This window comes from Electrona antarctica (assembly GCF_951216825.1).
Source record: "Electrona antarctica genome assembly, chromosome: 16".
NCBI lineage: Eukaryota > Metazoa > Chordata > Actinopteri > Myctophiformes > Myctophidae > Electrona > Electrona antarctica.
Genome location: NC_136797.1, coordinates 18,490,783 through 18,506,466, shown reverse-complemented (window position 1 = coordinate 18,506,466; position 15,684 = coordinate 18,490,783). Strand labels below are relative to the sequence as shown.

Here is a 15,684-nt window from a genome sequence, read left to right as displayed (position 1 = left end):
TAAGTCTCAAATACCGGCAAAGGGAAAAGGAGGATGACTTCAAGTTTAAGAATTATGTTTACACGATGGAGGCCGATAAGATGCATCTCAGAAATTGTGTTGACATGTTGGAGGTCGAGAAGAAGAAGCTCAGGAATTTCTGTTGACACATTAAAGGTCCAGAAGAAGTATCTGACTCACTGACAGGTTGCAGACTTGCAGGGTTTAACAACAGAAGTCTGAAATGACTCAGCTACTACATTAGCTAATGCACAGTATTTGATTTCTCTGTAATGAGTTTATAGATTGGGTATTCAGGCTATGCTCAGAGACAACATGGTTCAATTAATAGTTTTCATGTTAGGTAGTTTTCCCTGTCCAATAAATTGCCACATGCTGTCATTACTGCAGTTAGAAGTATTCAATGGCCCAAAGGGAATTCATTTGGCCTCAAAGGTTAACATGTATTTTTTTAATCGTTTTATTTCAGAGCCAGCCAGTAATCTCCCACTGCACTTATCAACCTATTAACATCTGCCTAACATCTGAGATATTCAGCATTTTCTTGTCCATAATACTGAGAAAAACATCCTTAATATGAGCAAGAAAGAGAGAGAGAGAGAGAGAGAGAGAGAGAGAGAGAGAGAGAGAGAGAGATAGTACTGTGTTTGTCTCCCTAAAGGCTCATTCATAGTGTGGATTTTCGGTGGTGAGGTGACCACCGCTCCCCGGTGGTGAGCTGACCACCGTAGCTGAAATAACGTTGAGTGGTGGTGAGTAAAAACAGAGAGAAGGGCTGGGGTGGTGGCGGTGGTTTGCTCTTCACCGCGGCTCGTGACGTCATGTTGTAGTTCGGTGGTCACCTCACCACCGAAAATCCAGACTATGTATGAGCCTTTAAACTCACTGGAATCTTCAAGCACAACCAAACAATGCACAACCAAAAACAATTAAACATACACATGGTTTGAATTGTCACAATTTGTATGGCTTGGAAATAAAACTAACCTATTAAAGCTTTGGTGTTGGTGTTGTATAGGCCTACAAACAAAACAAAAATGTTACCCATGCAGACATTCAGTGTTTTATAATAATCACAAACTGATAGCAGATAGCCTACCTTGATCTGAAGCTTAGTAGCCTACAATGCAGGTTGGTACCTGTACAAATAGTTAGACACACGCACGCACGCACGCACGCACACACACACACACACACACGCACACACGCACACACGGCGCGCGTATTTCCGCGCCAGCAGGCTGGGTTCTTTTTGATTAGCAGCAGACTTCAGGTGCGGGCCGTGCGGCGCGCGCAGAGCCTTAGAAATAGACGTGGCTCTGGGCGTGCGAGCCTCCAGTTACGCCCCCCCCCCCCCCCAGCCCATCCCCAGCCCCACTTGTTGGTGACAGATGTCTGACTCAAGCTCGTACTGTAAATTTGGAAATGGGTATGAAAACCACTTGTAAAGTATTGTAGGTTTCGAAAACATTAATTCAAGTTGAGTAGACATACAGCTGTCCGTGGAATTGGCTAAGACAGTACAGTACGTGTGTCAGTCTGTCACTGTCAGCTTTCATGACAAACTGTCTGCATTGGGCGTTTTCTTTCCAAAGAGTGGATTTTCCAGGTGAGTTTAATTAGCAAACTGCTCAGCTTAACATTCATATTCATGTGCAAGTGCAATACAGTCGAATTGTGTATAATTCTATTGCAGCGTGATATTAAAGTGAATCATTAGTTATGGGGGAGTTTTTCTGACAGCTAGCTACATTCACAATCTGTCGTGTGAGAATGTTTGCTTCACTCAACAACACTCCGCTAGCTACAGCCTGATGTGTTGTGAACCATGCATGGCTATACATGGCCATTTTCAGGATTGACAACTTAAAACGAACATTCTGTTCAATTTGGATAATCAAATATTAGCCAGCATAGGCAGTCTTTCTGTCTGTATGATATCATTCAAGTGTTGCAGTTGCATAGAGGGATTTTGGCACTCTCTGGTGGTTTTAGCCAGAGCCATAGAGTAAGAGAGTTATGACCAAGCCCCCATAGGGCTGGCTTACAAGCTGCTGACAAGGTGTGTGGCTGATATTTGAGTTAGGCCAAAAACATAGTCTCGGGCCTGGTGGAGAAAAAACATGCCATAATTATGTAAGGAAAAAATAAGACCTATTGTAGTTTATCTATATATCCAGACCTGGTTGTACCGTCTCCTGTAGAAGTTCCAGTTGGAGGAGATGTGATGCGAGTCCAACTGTCTCTGGCTGTAGGACACGTGACCCAACAGTTTCTTGGGTGGAGAAGATGTACCCATACCATATCCACGCTCCCAAAATACAATCAAAGGGTACCAAGGATGTTAAGAAGAAGACGGCTCAAGGTATTTCTTTCTTTCTTTCTTTCTTTCTTTCTTTCTTTCTTTCTTTCTTTCTTTCTTTTCTTTCCTTTCTTTCTTCCGTTCTTTCTTTCTTATTTACTTTTCATGGCTCTGGATTTGAAGGAAGATGCCATTTGAATATGCAGTGTGTGTGTGAGTGAATGTTGTGGCTGCTGTTGGAGTTTGTGAGTTGTATTAACCAGGATAAGGTATAGACTATGGGTGTATCATATGTGGTCTCTTCGTCATTTCTGTGAATACAGGTGGAGTGGGCACCTAAACATTGTGGGCATCTCAATGTTAAATTGTCTATTTTTTCCAAAGAATAAAAAATAAAGAAAGAATAATGCTTTGAAAAATGTTAAATAAAGTAAAGTATATGATTTGAACATGCAGGGTACATTCTATCAGAACTACATATTTACCCTTCAACTTCTTCTTTATGACCAAATTGACTGAATAATATAGCTACAGTACACAGGATTTGTAGCTAGGTTTTAATGTGATGATTAGGATACATGTTTTTATTTGTCCCCACCACTGTTCTGGTTACCACTTCAATTAGTCTAGCCTGTGAGTTTGCTATTTTCATCCAGGTTCAAGCTAGAGGTTTTAAGCTCTGACATACAAACGGTGAGAATAGTGTCTATGTTATGGCCGCTGTGTTGAAGGTTGTACGTTTGTGACAGGGTGGCTGTATGATATGGTTTGTTATTGGTTTGTGTCATCGCCAGTATTACTTCTTCAGACCATATCCGCCGGGGTCTGAAGTCTGGTTGCAGGACAATAACTCAGGAGTCAGAGTCCATGACTTGGATGTATAGCATAGTTGTATTTATTCCAACGCAGGTGTTATAGTGTAGGAAGCAAAGCAAAGCAAAGTTACTATATTTACCCAGGGTAACTGGACTAAGCATCAGATACTTGTTTACAGCCAGGCCCTGCTCATAGAACATTTCATGGTAGTGGTTCAATGCCTTGCTCAAGGGCACTTCAGCGGTGGTAATTTTAACGTGCCGGTCCGGGGATACGAACTGGCGACCTTCCGGTATCAAGACCGCTCCGCAAACCGTTCGGCCACCGCTGACAGGACAGTGATGTAATGCAAGCCGAATCTCTACTCTAAACATTTCAACATAGAGCATTTATACTCATTATCTTCTGCCTTTCAATAACATTAATAAATCAATGTTTGGCTTATTGTTTTCATATCTTTGACAGACGTTTTGCCATTATCTTGCTTTGTAAAAGAATGCAGTTCTATAATGCACACTTTATATTGGTGCAGCGGCATGTCTTACTTGGCCAATCCATTTGGCTCAGTCAGTGGTTCTCAACCACTGGTCCGGGGACCACCCAGTGGTCCTTGAGGGTGTTCTTCCAGGTGGTCCCCTGCAGTTAAACTTAAAATGAGTTGGTAACCAAATGAACCCTTATAGATCTTTAACTCTTAAGAGCTTAACATGAAACTCTACGGGTCCATTTGGTTTCATTTTACGCTCTCGAGTTAAATTATTGTTAAACATCTGCATTACTTAATTAATTTACATGAAGTCTACACAATTAGAGAATGTAGAATTGTTATTTTGATCAACGTTTGCCTGTTATCTCTCCTATAGTACCAACATCAATACAGCAATTGTGGACAAAATCTTGTCCAACGCCAAGAAAATATTAATTGGGTCTGAGAGGCTAAATGTCATCAAATGGTGGTCCACTCCGCGGCTCAAATGCCCAATAATGGACCTTGATGTGCAAAGGGTTGAATAACACTGGTTTAGCTGGGTTGGCCAATCGGAGAACATCGGTATGGACACTGGTACCTTTTAAAGATATTATTTTAGTTTTGCTGTTATATTACTATGTACTTTTGTATTGACCTTGCATATTATATATGGATGTCTGATACAGTGCTGCAGAAACTTTATTGTCTCTGAGTTGGAAAGCCCTTTCCGCTGGATAGGGCTTTCTGACTCAGGGACGATAAAGTCTGAAGTCTAATTCTAAAGTATCTGTAGTCAAAGCAAAAACATTAACAGAAACAAATGCCCCCCCCCCCCTTTACTCTAAATAGGAAACAGTTATTCAAACAATGTCTTGTTTTCCTATGTTTAAACCTTATTCTCAGAAGAATTACAAAGCCAAAAGGCCCGACCGGCATCAATGAACACCAGCGTTTTAGCTTGACCTTCAGCTGAGCTTTTATGTTAAACAATCCCAATAGGCAACTTTGAATAATGTCTCCTGTGATACTTCCTAATTCCAAACAGAACGACAGCCTTGATAAAAACAAGGAAAGAAAAAAGACCCAAAAAAGTCAAAACAAGAGGGAATACGAATCCTTCACATAATGTTTGAGCAGTCTAATACAAGTTGAAAACAATTTAAATCCTGTCCCTGATACGTGCACGTCAAAAGAAAAATAGGGAAAACAGCCATGAATAAAGAGTTTGGAGTAGACGAGGACAAATAGAAAATAACTTTGGGGGAGAGAGAGAGATTAACTTAAATGAAGAGAGAGGATAAAGAGACAAATTGAATGAACCACATCTGTGCAGGGATATTGAGGATTTTCTCAACTTGTCTGACACACACACACACACACACACACACACACACACACACACACACACACACACAGCTTGTGAAGTTTGGCAGGCAACTCGATGGATTGCTGAGATATCATGGTGATGAATTTATCATCATGAAAGGAGAAGACTGCATGCAGGAGTAGAGGCAGAATTAGGCTAGTGTTAACACCTTGGAGGCCCGGGGCGGAGTTCTCCGTCAAGTTCAAGGTCATGGTCAAGTGCCCAAGCCGGAGATTGATAAATAGGACGGAGATTAATGATAACAAAACCGTTATCAAAAAAATGTCATCGAAAATGTCCCCTGCCTGTTTAGCTGACGAAAACCTTAAAACGATCATAACTCCCGATCTAAATCATCCCGTCTAATTCTGAAAAAAGATCCTGTGTATGACGGCCTTCCGCGGTCCAGTCGCTAGTCGCGATAGATTTATTATTACCTCCTGTTGTTGTCGATCGACTCTAGAGTGGTGTGGCTATTGTTAGCTGCTACACAGACATGCACACCAGCTTCCGGTGCGCCGGTAAAAGTGGTCCGTGTGCTATAAATGATGGGCACATGGATGAAATGGATTAAATAGTTCCGGGCTACTAAGGTGTTAACCATAGCGTTAACACTAGCCTAGGCGAACATTCAGGAAAAACTAATTTGAATGTCCTGTGAAAGTAGGTGAATATTCTGTGAAAGTAGGTGAACATTCAGCAAAATATATGAACATTAGTGAACATAGACATTCGGTTAGAATAGCAGATGTACAAGCCCATCGCATCACGAACTGTTGAGCTTGGAAATCTATTATCTTTGCTATTTGATAATGTTTAATGTTCTGGTTTATCAGATAACATTGTTGGAAGAGATGGAATAACAAAGTCCCACTAAAGTAAATTTATGACCGTACATGAACATCTTTCTTCATGGTTTAAATGTTTCCGGGACATAGCCTCCCTTGGTTCCACCATGTTAGGAGAGGATATACACTGCTCATTGTCACGGACCACTTGAGATTATCCGAATGACATTTCCATTGCACATTTCACATGTGTTTTGTGGTATGTAAAAGGTCACAAATGCACACACACGAGAATCTTTGCTGTTATCCATTGGAGCTGTTTAAATCAACACGTTCCGTAGCTGACCAGTATAATAAAGCAATAAGCCACGAGAGGACTCAGGTTACCGGGTATTTTACAATGGCTGGGAGGCTCCCAGCCATTGTAAAATACCGGTAAGCTGGGGCCTCGAGTGGCTTATTGCTTTTCTAAAACGGTTACAAACATATAGCAATATTAACCTAATAAAACTATTAAATTCACAAAAGTAGCTACGCTTTGTGCCACCAGAGCGAGCCACATCACTTCCTTGTTTTGCTTGGCAAGTAGGCTATGTGACGGGAGAATAGCGCTTGATGTCTTTACGGGGCTGCCTGGAGCCACACATTCACATCATTCACGTCATATGAGCCGGGCGGTGCTTAGACGCCCGCACGGCATGGGTTTGTAAGGCAATCAAGCGCTCCCCTCCCCCAGTACAGCTACAGAGCTGCGGAATCGGCTGGGAATGATATAAATAAAGTGATTGAAGGTGTGGGTTATCGATGAAATTTACAACGGTCACGTGACGGTAACCAGCCAATCAGAATCAAGTATTGGGACTAACCGTTTTAGAAAGATGACTTTCTGTCATTCACAAAAACACTACAGTTTGATTCAAGGAAATCGACATGACGTACACCCACAGCACAGAAACGGATGTTCTCATATTCAGATGCAAGCTTGTAAGAGCCACAGTACATTGGTTTGGGTTTTTATTACAGATATACATTATGAGTGCCTTCATTTTACACTCCTAGTAAACGGAATCAATCCACTTATTTTCTGTGTTGAGTGTTGCTTTCAACAGCTCTATAGGCTCAGATCTACAAGATCACGTGTCGCAATGTGACACATGATTCAGAGCTTGTAGATCTGCCATTCGCTGTATATGTTTGGAGATTTTAAATATTTTGGTATTTGGTATTTCTGAAAATGTTTGAAATTGCTTACATTTTTTGTATACTGACATTCAGTGGCATAATGATACCAGTGGTTTATGTTGCTGCAATAGAAGCAATTAAGATTGGCACAGTATGCCAAGTTTTGGTCAAGGGCAGAACAAAAGAAGGCTGTGGTTTCAGGCGTCTAATTCAGGCTTTATTCATTATGTTTCTGTTTGAACACATTGAAAGTACTATCTGAAATACAGGAATATTTGACAAAGAAATATCAGAACATGTTTGAAAATGTCGTAATTGTTTTTGTATACTCACATTCAGTGGCAGTGGCACACCAGTTGTTTTTGTTCGTGCAATAGAAGCAATTAAGATTTGCAAAGCATGCAAAGTTTTGATCAAGGGCAGAGAAAAAGTAAGGCTGTGGTTCCAGTTGTCTGATTCAGGCTTTACTCATTAGATTTCAGTTTCAGTACACTTTGAGAGCACTATGTCAAATACAGGAATATTGTGCAATTTAGGGCAGTCCAATTATCCTGCCTTTCCCCGTCACTTTAACCTGAGATGTAATCCCAACGTTACTGTAACTAATGGCCCACTCAAAACTGGATCATGTTTTAAACTTTTAATAAAAGCCCTTGTCACTTCATGTTCTTGCACAATTCACTCTTTTATTTCTCACAAAAGAGTGTAATGAGTGGTTTGAATAGGAGCCAGAGATCAGACTCAGAACTCTGTGTGTGTTTGGAAAAGTCTGGGCCATTTGAAGACGGGTGCCCTCTTCTTTTCATTAAGATTCAACTAGAAAGGCCAAAACCTCTGTTTGGAACTATCACCATCATCAGAGACACATGAATTCATTTCTTCAACAAAAGGCTGGAGGGACGACTCTCTCACACGCACACGTCACATACACACACACACAGAAAGGATTACAAGGACACAAAATGAAACAATATCTGTGATTTATGGCAGAGAGGAGGTGTGTCAATGATAACACTGCAGAGGCTCAACATCAAGCGACAAAAAGACACAACATCCAGTGACTCGATAGAAGAAACAACTGAAAACCACATGAAAAAACAAGGACACAACTACTGTACACTCATAACAACAAAGTAAACATAGGTCTACAGTATTAACATTTTGGGCTGGTAGTTAGAGCATGGATTTAGTTTTCCAGGATCTGTCTCCATTTAGTCTCGATGAACCATCTACACCCCCAACCCCTTTTCTTTTTTTTCACAGATTTTGTTCATAATCCTGCCTCTTCAGGACATTTTGATTTAACACTCATAAATATGTATTGTACTCAACTGTATAAAATCAAATTAATAAGATCAATAAGGTGAATTCTGTTTTGTGTGCTGCATTATTCTCCTGCCCTGGTGGCTTTTACAGTTGGAGGCCATCGATATTGTCCTTTTCTTTTTGCTGAGGTTTGCGTGATCTGCGCAAAAGGACAGTTAACCCATTTTGGGCGGGAACCCCTTTTGGTGTTTTAAACATTATGTTATAATTTAGCTATTGAAAAATAGCAGATCTACAAGCTCATAGCGCGCCACCGAGTGGCGCGCTACGAGCTTGTAGGTCTGCTATTTTTGAAAAATCGTGAAAATATTTATTTCAGAAAACTGGAGGATTTAGAAGGATTTTTTTTAATTTTGAGGTCAGTCCTAAATGGGTCAAATGATAAGGGACAATATCGGTGGCACCCAACTGTACATCCAGTCTAGAACTAGGATTTCTTGGCTCTCAGCCTTGAAACCAATAGAACAAATAACACCGTCCCACCCAGACCCTGCCTTCTGCTGTCTCCTTTGACAGATTTTAATGATCTCATCTGGCGTCCTTAATTATTAACTATAAAAGTCAAAACAATAGTATGGACCGCAGGGCTGAAATATCTGCATTATATTATGTATATCACAAATCACACAGAGACGGCAGTCCTCTTGATGGAAAAGCTAAGCAGCCTGTTGGTTTACCAAGGGCTGTATTTTAATGGGCCACACTTCTCTGCACACTGACAAGCTAATGGATTTGACTTGTCAGATGACAAATTGCTCCCTTAAAAGGGAGTGGAAAATTAAATTGGGTCTTCTGCTGACTGCCAGGTGAAGCCTTTTGAAACAAAGCAGTCTCTCAACTAACTGTAACGGTACTACGTTGTTTGGCTTTTCCACTCACACTAGTCAATATGGATAATGCAATCATGAAACTATTTTCTTGATGATTAACGGAAAAATTGTGTGTGTGTGTGTGTGTGTGTGTGTGTGTGTGTGTGTGTGTGTGTGTGTGTGTGTGTGTGTGTGTGTGTGTGTGTGTGTGTGTGTGTGTGTGTGTGTGTGTGTGTGTGTGTGTGTGTGTGTGTGTGTGTGTGTGTGTGTGTGTGTGTGTGTGTGTGTGTGTGTGTGTGTGTGTGTGTGTGTGTGTGTGTGTGTGTGTGTGTGTGTGTGTGTGTGTGTGTGTGACACATTTGGAGTGATACTTTATAGATACTAGTCCCCGTCCGAGTTGTTTTCCCCATGTGGGTCTGTTACGCGGAATTTCCCTGTGTGGGTCTGTTACGCGGAAAAGTGTGTCCCAGTATTAATCTGTCAACATGCATTTCACTGGTGACCCGGAAGCCGTCCCAACATGCATTTCACTGGTGACCCGGAATAGGACAGACACACCGACAGACAGCGATCGGTGAATTTAGTAATGATCATGTCCTACACGCATGAGATCACCGGCTGGCCACACAAAGTCCAAGATCGAGAGTGGAGCTACGCCATTCCCATATGGATCCCGAGATCCACATTATTATGATTATGATTTAGACAGTGCAGGGATGTCTGTCTGTGTATCCGGAGCTAATCTTGCAAACTGCTGGTAGCCATGTGTATCCACATGATTTCTTTTTTTATTACTACAGATGTGTGCTGCTTGTGAGTCTAATGTCTCATGTCATTGTCCCCACTGGGAGAATGACATAACATCATATCGATTCATATCATATTGTAAAAATGCTAATTTATAGGGTGGTGAACTACTATTGGGCAAAACATACATTTATGCCAAAGTGAAGTGTTAAATTTCCAAATGATGTTCTCAGATGTTGACATTAACTGTAAGTCGGACGATGAATTGATGCTCACACCGAGATGCATTTGGGTAGGGGCCAATCCCCAGATTGTCCTCTGTCCTCTTCCTGAACCCATGACTTGATCATTTCAAAACACCAATTCAAAGAACGCATTAGACGCCTGAGTTGAATTGCCTATAACCCCTCTGGTGCATTTCTTGTATGACCAGACGGGGCCGCTGCTGACAATGTGGGTGCGCGACGCATAACATCTTCGTGGCCTTCACTACAGATGTGACACCGCTTTGAATGTTATCTCGACCGATAATCACCAGTACTGTAGGTTACTTATCACTCGAATGCAATCCAGCGCCTCCAGCCAGCAGGCTCGCCTGGAGCCGACTGCATGTATACTGGCTGCGATTAGGAAACGCGGTGAAAGTGGAATTATTGCCGCCGAAGCGAAAACATTGTGAAACTGACTTAGGTGGTGTACAGACGAGGACGATTTCGGTATTTCTCGGGCAAGTAATTAGCCGATCTGCCCTTTTTGTCACACGGAGACGGCGTTTTGGGGGACTTTAACGGCTAATTTTGAAACTACCTTCCAGAGTGGGAAAGTTTGGAGACGCGACTTTCTCGTCTCCGTGTATAGCAAATGCCGCCTAATTTGCTGAAACGGTGATGTCATAGTCCCCTCGCCCCCTCCAAACTAACCAGTGTTAATGGTTTATTTCACCATAACCACTTACATATAAGTATCACAGCTATTTTATATTTGCACATAATGTCTATAAATCTCTTCTCCAAAAATAGCCGATCTGCAGCCCGCACGCACGCAAACAGTTGCTGAGATTGAGCAGGCATGCACGAGAGAGGAGTTGTGTGTGAGGAGCTGATCACAGATAGAGGGAAAGTGTTATATTTGGCCTATTATTTATGCTATATATTATTGACCGCGTCTGTGTCAGTCTCACAGTCACAGAGAGAGAGAGAGGGAGAGGGAGAGGGAGAGAGAGAGAGAGAGAGAGAGATTCTGCGTGTTAAAAAATAGGCAATGATTGCGAACGCAGTGAGCATTTACTATGAGACCCAGCAGATCACGTCTGTGTGTCTGTGTGTCTGTCTGTGTGTGTGTGTGTGTCACGCTGTAACACCACCCGCCCACCACCAGAGGGCGCAGCTGTATCACACACAAAAACACACACACACACATGCACGCACGCACACACACGCACGCACGCACACACACAAACACACACACAAAACTTAACTTAAAAAAAAACTTAACTTAAAAAAAAACGTAACTTAAAAAAAAAACTTAAAAAGGAAAAACGCACACACACAAAACTTAACTTAAAAAAAAACTTAACTTAAAAAAAAAACTTAAAAAAAAAACTTAAAAAGGAAAAACGCACACAAAAAACTTAACTTAAAAAAAAACTTAACTTAAAAAAAACTTAACTTAAAAAAAAACTTAAAGGAAAAACGCACACACAAAAAACTTAACTTAAAAAAAAACTTAACTTAAAAAAAACTTAACTTAAAAAAAAACTTAAAGGAAAAACGCACACACAAAAAACTTAACTTAAAAAAAAACTTAACTTAAAAAAAAACCTAAAAAAGAAACACGCACGCACGCACACATACACACACTAAAAAAAACTTGAAAAAACATTTTATTTAAAAAAAATGTAACTTAAAAAAAACCTTAAAGTACGTAATTTATTCTAATTGTTGTTATTGCAATTTACGAGCTGCGTTCGCTTCCCGCGTTTGCGCGTCTTACTTGTTAGGTGGAAGGAATCAATCTAAACAAGCAATTATTTGACATTCAGAGGTGTTGCGCACCAGCGAATATATATATTTCAATCTCCAAAGTCAAACTCATAAATTCACAATGTACCATGCCGCTCCTCGTTGTGAGCTGTGTATGATGATCTGAGCGAGAGAAGGGGTGCGCACGCTCTCTCTCTCTCTCTCTCTCTCTCTCTCTCTCTCACACTCTCTCTCTCTCTCTCTCTCTCTCACTTACTTTGTGCTTGCTGCTGTTTTCAGAAGAATTAATCCAAGGTTTGTCATATATTATGGTTTAGTAGGCATACACTTTAGCTGGTCAGTCAGTGTGTGCAGACTCAGAGAGAGAAGCAGCACTGCTCTGCTCATTAAATTGATATGACCTAGATATGTCATATGCGCATCTGATCAAGATAATTAGTTATTTGGCAACACCTGTGTGAAATACCAACGCTTTCATATAGCCTACTTTTAGAATAAGCTTTTTCTTTTTTTTGGTGGCCATCTACAGGCTGTAGATGTGTACTGCATCTTTATCTTGAAAACGGAGCAGTTTACCGGTCTTGTGTGTACAGCAAACATAATTAACATAACCGCAATGTAGACGCAGTAAAGTTTTATATCGTTCACAAACTTAGGCGGGGAACAGCCCGCGACGTCCTCGTGTACCCAGCCTCTTACAGTACATGTACGTGGCCGGTTAAGACTGATATGAGGTTAGGTGACTTACATGGCCGGTTAAGACTGATATGAGGTTAGGTGACTTACATGGCTGATTAAGACATTAGGTTAGGGTTAGAGTTATGGTTAGATTTAGCGTTAGTAATAGTCGGACAATGGGACCAACGGACGTACTGTACTGTACTTGAGTAAAATCTTTAGGTATTTGTACTTTTTCCAATTTCCAATACTTTTACTTCTACTCCACTACATCTCGGATCCGAATATTGTACTTTTACTCCACTATATTCATTTGAAAACTTACTTTGTAGATTTTGATTATTATTACAAAACATACATGACCTCTTCAGCCCTATATACGTTTCAGCCATTTGAAAATAGCCGATCTATGTCACAATGCAACGCATTGAGTATTTGCGTACTTTTTGATACTTTAAGTACATTTTGAAGCCAGTACTTTTGTACTTTTACCAAGTCAATTTTGAATTCCGGACTTTTACTTGTAACAAAGTATTTCTACATTGAAGTATTGATACTTTTACTTAAGTAAGAAATGTGAGTACATCTTCCACCACTGATACCTACCCTGATCTCCTGTTATTCAGGCAGCTGGGTCACGCGTGCATGCAGGATCTTTATGACTATTGTTAACATTACACCCATGAGCATCTTTCTCCAGATGAAAAACGATGACTTTAGATAGGACACCTAGGGCAAATATACGGATTTATAGCTCTATAAAGGACCCCCCAGGTTGGGTGTCTACCTCCATCTCAGAGGAGGTCCTGGGTTGTGTGGAAATAAGTTATTTCTTGGGCTTGTTGCTGTTTTCCTTTAGACTGTGACATACTCTGTAATAGCATGGTAAAAGAAAGGCAATGCACACTGTGGAAGGAATTCATCTTATTATAATTCACACGCATGATACGTTGTTTGTCTATTCATCCATTATATTTCAATAATTCTTAAATTGTTGCCTAACCTGTTGATCCGGATCAAATCTTGTATGTTTTCGCGACCCTGCACTCACTGTCTATGCGAGTTCCGTCTCACCAGAGAGACTATAGATTATACTTCGTCGCATGACGGTGCCGTAGAGCTGCCGGAATTGTCCAAAAATTACATTCGGATATTCGTTTTAAAAACCCACGTGGATTCGAGCAATTCGACCCATTCGGATTTCGATTCCGATTCGGGGCCATTCGGATTTTTTAATAATTATATTTACACCAATACAACCTGAGACATAACATTTAAGATCGCATTGCTGGCGCAACTCTCTCTCTCTCTCTCCGCGCATTGGCGCTGCTGAAAACCGAGTTGGAACACAACGCATGCATTCTCCCATAAAACTTCACCGACATTTTTCTTAAATGAGCAATCCTAGCCTTATCAAAACGAGGCACTGAGGCAGTATTAATTCACAGAACAGAACACTGCATTGCTGCTGCTGCTGCTGCCGGACCGGCGCCGCAGTTCATCCTTACGCATTTGATTTATCTTTTTATAATTTCCTGAAGGATAAAGTCGCTTCATGATTGAAGATTGATGAGTGATAGATCTGTGTGTTGTTGTCTAAAAATATACTCTCCCGTCCTTCCGAAACAGCACCGAAGCAAAATAAGTTTCGGCGAAGGCCAGGCCTGTCCCCGATTCTGATCACTAGGTACGCTGTTGACGGAAGATTTCACCCTTCTGAGCAGCGTACACTCACTGCGCAAATAACGTAAAAGGCCACCGCGGCCCCGCCCGCCCTGTGCTCACCGTTGTTTGCGCACCGTCCGTGCGCAAATGACGTAGCTCATTGCCGACTTTGAACAGGGCGGGCGGGGGCCTTTTGTGAATCGGGGAACCTACGCAGCCTGCGTAGTCTGCGTTTAGGAAGAGTGCGAGGCAGCTGATTTATTCTTCAATGTATGCCGGTGTCGGCGTGTTGCGTGGCAAATATAACTAATCTACAAGCTCACAACGCTTACCCACGGCACCGTCTCGCGAAAACTTTTTAATTCGAATCTTAAATTTATATATTCAGTTATTCATTTATTTTTTTGATTCGAAAATTCGTTCAAATATGGAATATTCGTTGGCAACTCTACGGTGCCGTGCATCTAATAACTGGACAGCATGACACATCTCTGTTGACAAAGCCACTAATTTTCCCAGAAGCCTCATTAAGGGGTTGAGAAACTCTGATTGGATTAGAAATTTGTTCTAATTAGACTGTAGAGAGCAGGAGAGAGGACAGCTGAGAAAGCCAGTCTGGATGGCACTGCAACAGGAGACGCAGACACTCCCCTGATAGAGGAATCACTAGGCTGGCACACAACACAGACAGACATGGCTATTAGATCAGTATTGCTCTGTTGGAAGGCCACATTTGTCCTAATTTAAATCCCCCTGCCGTGTTGCCCACTTCTTCCTCTCTCTCTTCAGGCCATTTCAGATGTTCTCGCTTGGATCAGCTACGTATCTACTATGCAGACGATTGGGTTGGCCCTGTAGCGTGAAAAAAAAAGCTGACCACAAGCACCTCCAGCTCTAGCCGCCCACGGGCGGGTGCATGAAATGAGCACGTGCCAATTTCACAGGACCGTGCCCGCTTGCGTCAGTTGCTTCCTGTGTGAAAAGGCCTTATATGCCCCCTCTTGTCCTACATTTCTGCCTTTGATATAGAACTGTGCTTGGTTCTTTTTGTCACGGCAAGTAAACATTAAACGGTTACAAGCAACAAAAAGCAACCTCTATCCCCACCTGAACTTTGGCAGTGGCTGCTGTTAAACGCACAGCGAAATCCAGGGTGTTAATTTGACTCAATTTTTCAATTTCTTTCAGTTAAATTAATATGGACCCATTACAGTTCCGTTTGTACACTCTGAGTTGACATGGAACCATGAGGGTCAACAGGAGCTAAATTGACGCTATGATTTTACAGTGCAGAAGTTAGAACCAAACTGCATAGGATGACGAAGCCAAGCGGGTTGCTGATGGGAAACAGGAAAGAAAGGTTATTAAAGAAAGACGTATTAAAAGTCAGCCACCTGAAATGGTGCTGATAAGAAAAAAGCTTCTCCAGGAGTGACAGCGATGAGTCAAAGGGTAGGTCATCAGAAAAGACAGACAGCCTCGAGCAGGAAGCCATCTCCAAAAGCAAACAAAGAGTGGCTCAGTATCGAATCATTCCAGCATGGCACCGTCACC

The 15,684-nt window shown here is 41.6% G+C and overlaps 1 protein-coding gene across 1 annotated transcript in view; it reads left to right on the top strand.

Annotated features, from left to right (window-relative positions):
• The first annotated feature begins 1,377 nt into the window (after positions 1–1,377).
• trabd2a (TraB domain containing 2A) overlaps positions 1,378–15,684 on the top strand; it is a 244,018-nt gene continuing 229,711 nt past the window's right edge. Inside the window, exons 1-2 of the mRNA XM_079524601.1 lie at positions 1,378–1,609; positions 2,208–2,365. Of these exons, the coding sequence (XP_079380727.1) occupies positions 1,558–1,609; positions 2,208–2,365 (210 nt within the window). The 5' untranslated portion in view covers positions 1,378–1,557. The remainder of the gene's footprint in view (positions 1,610–2,207; positions 2,366–15,684) is intronic.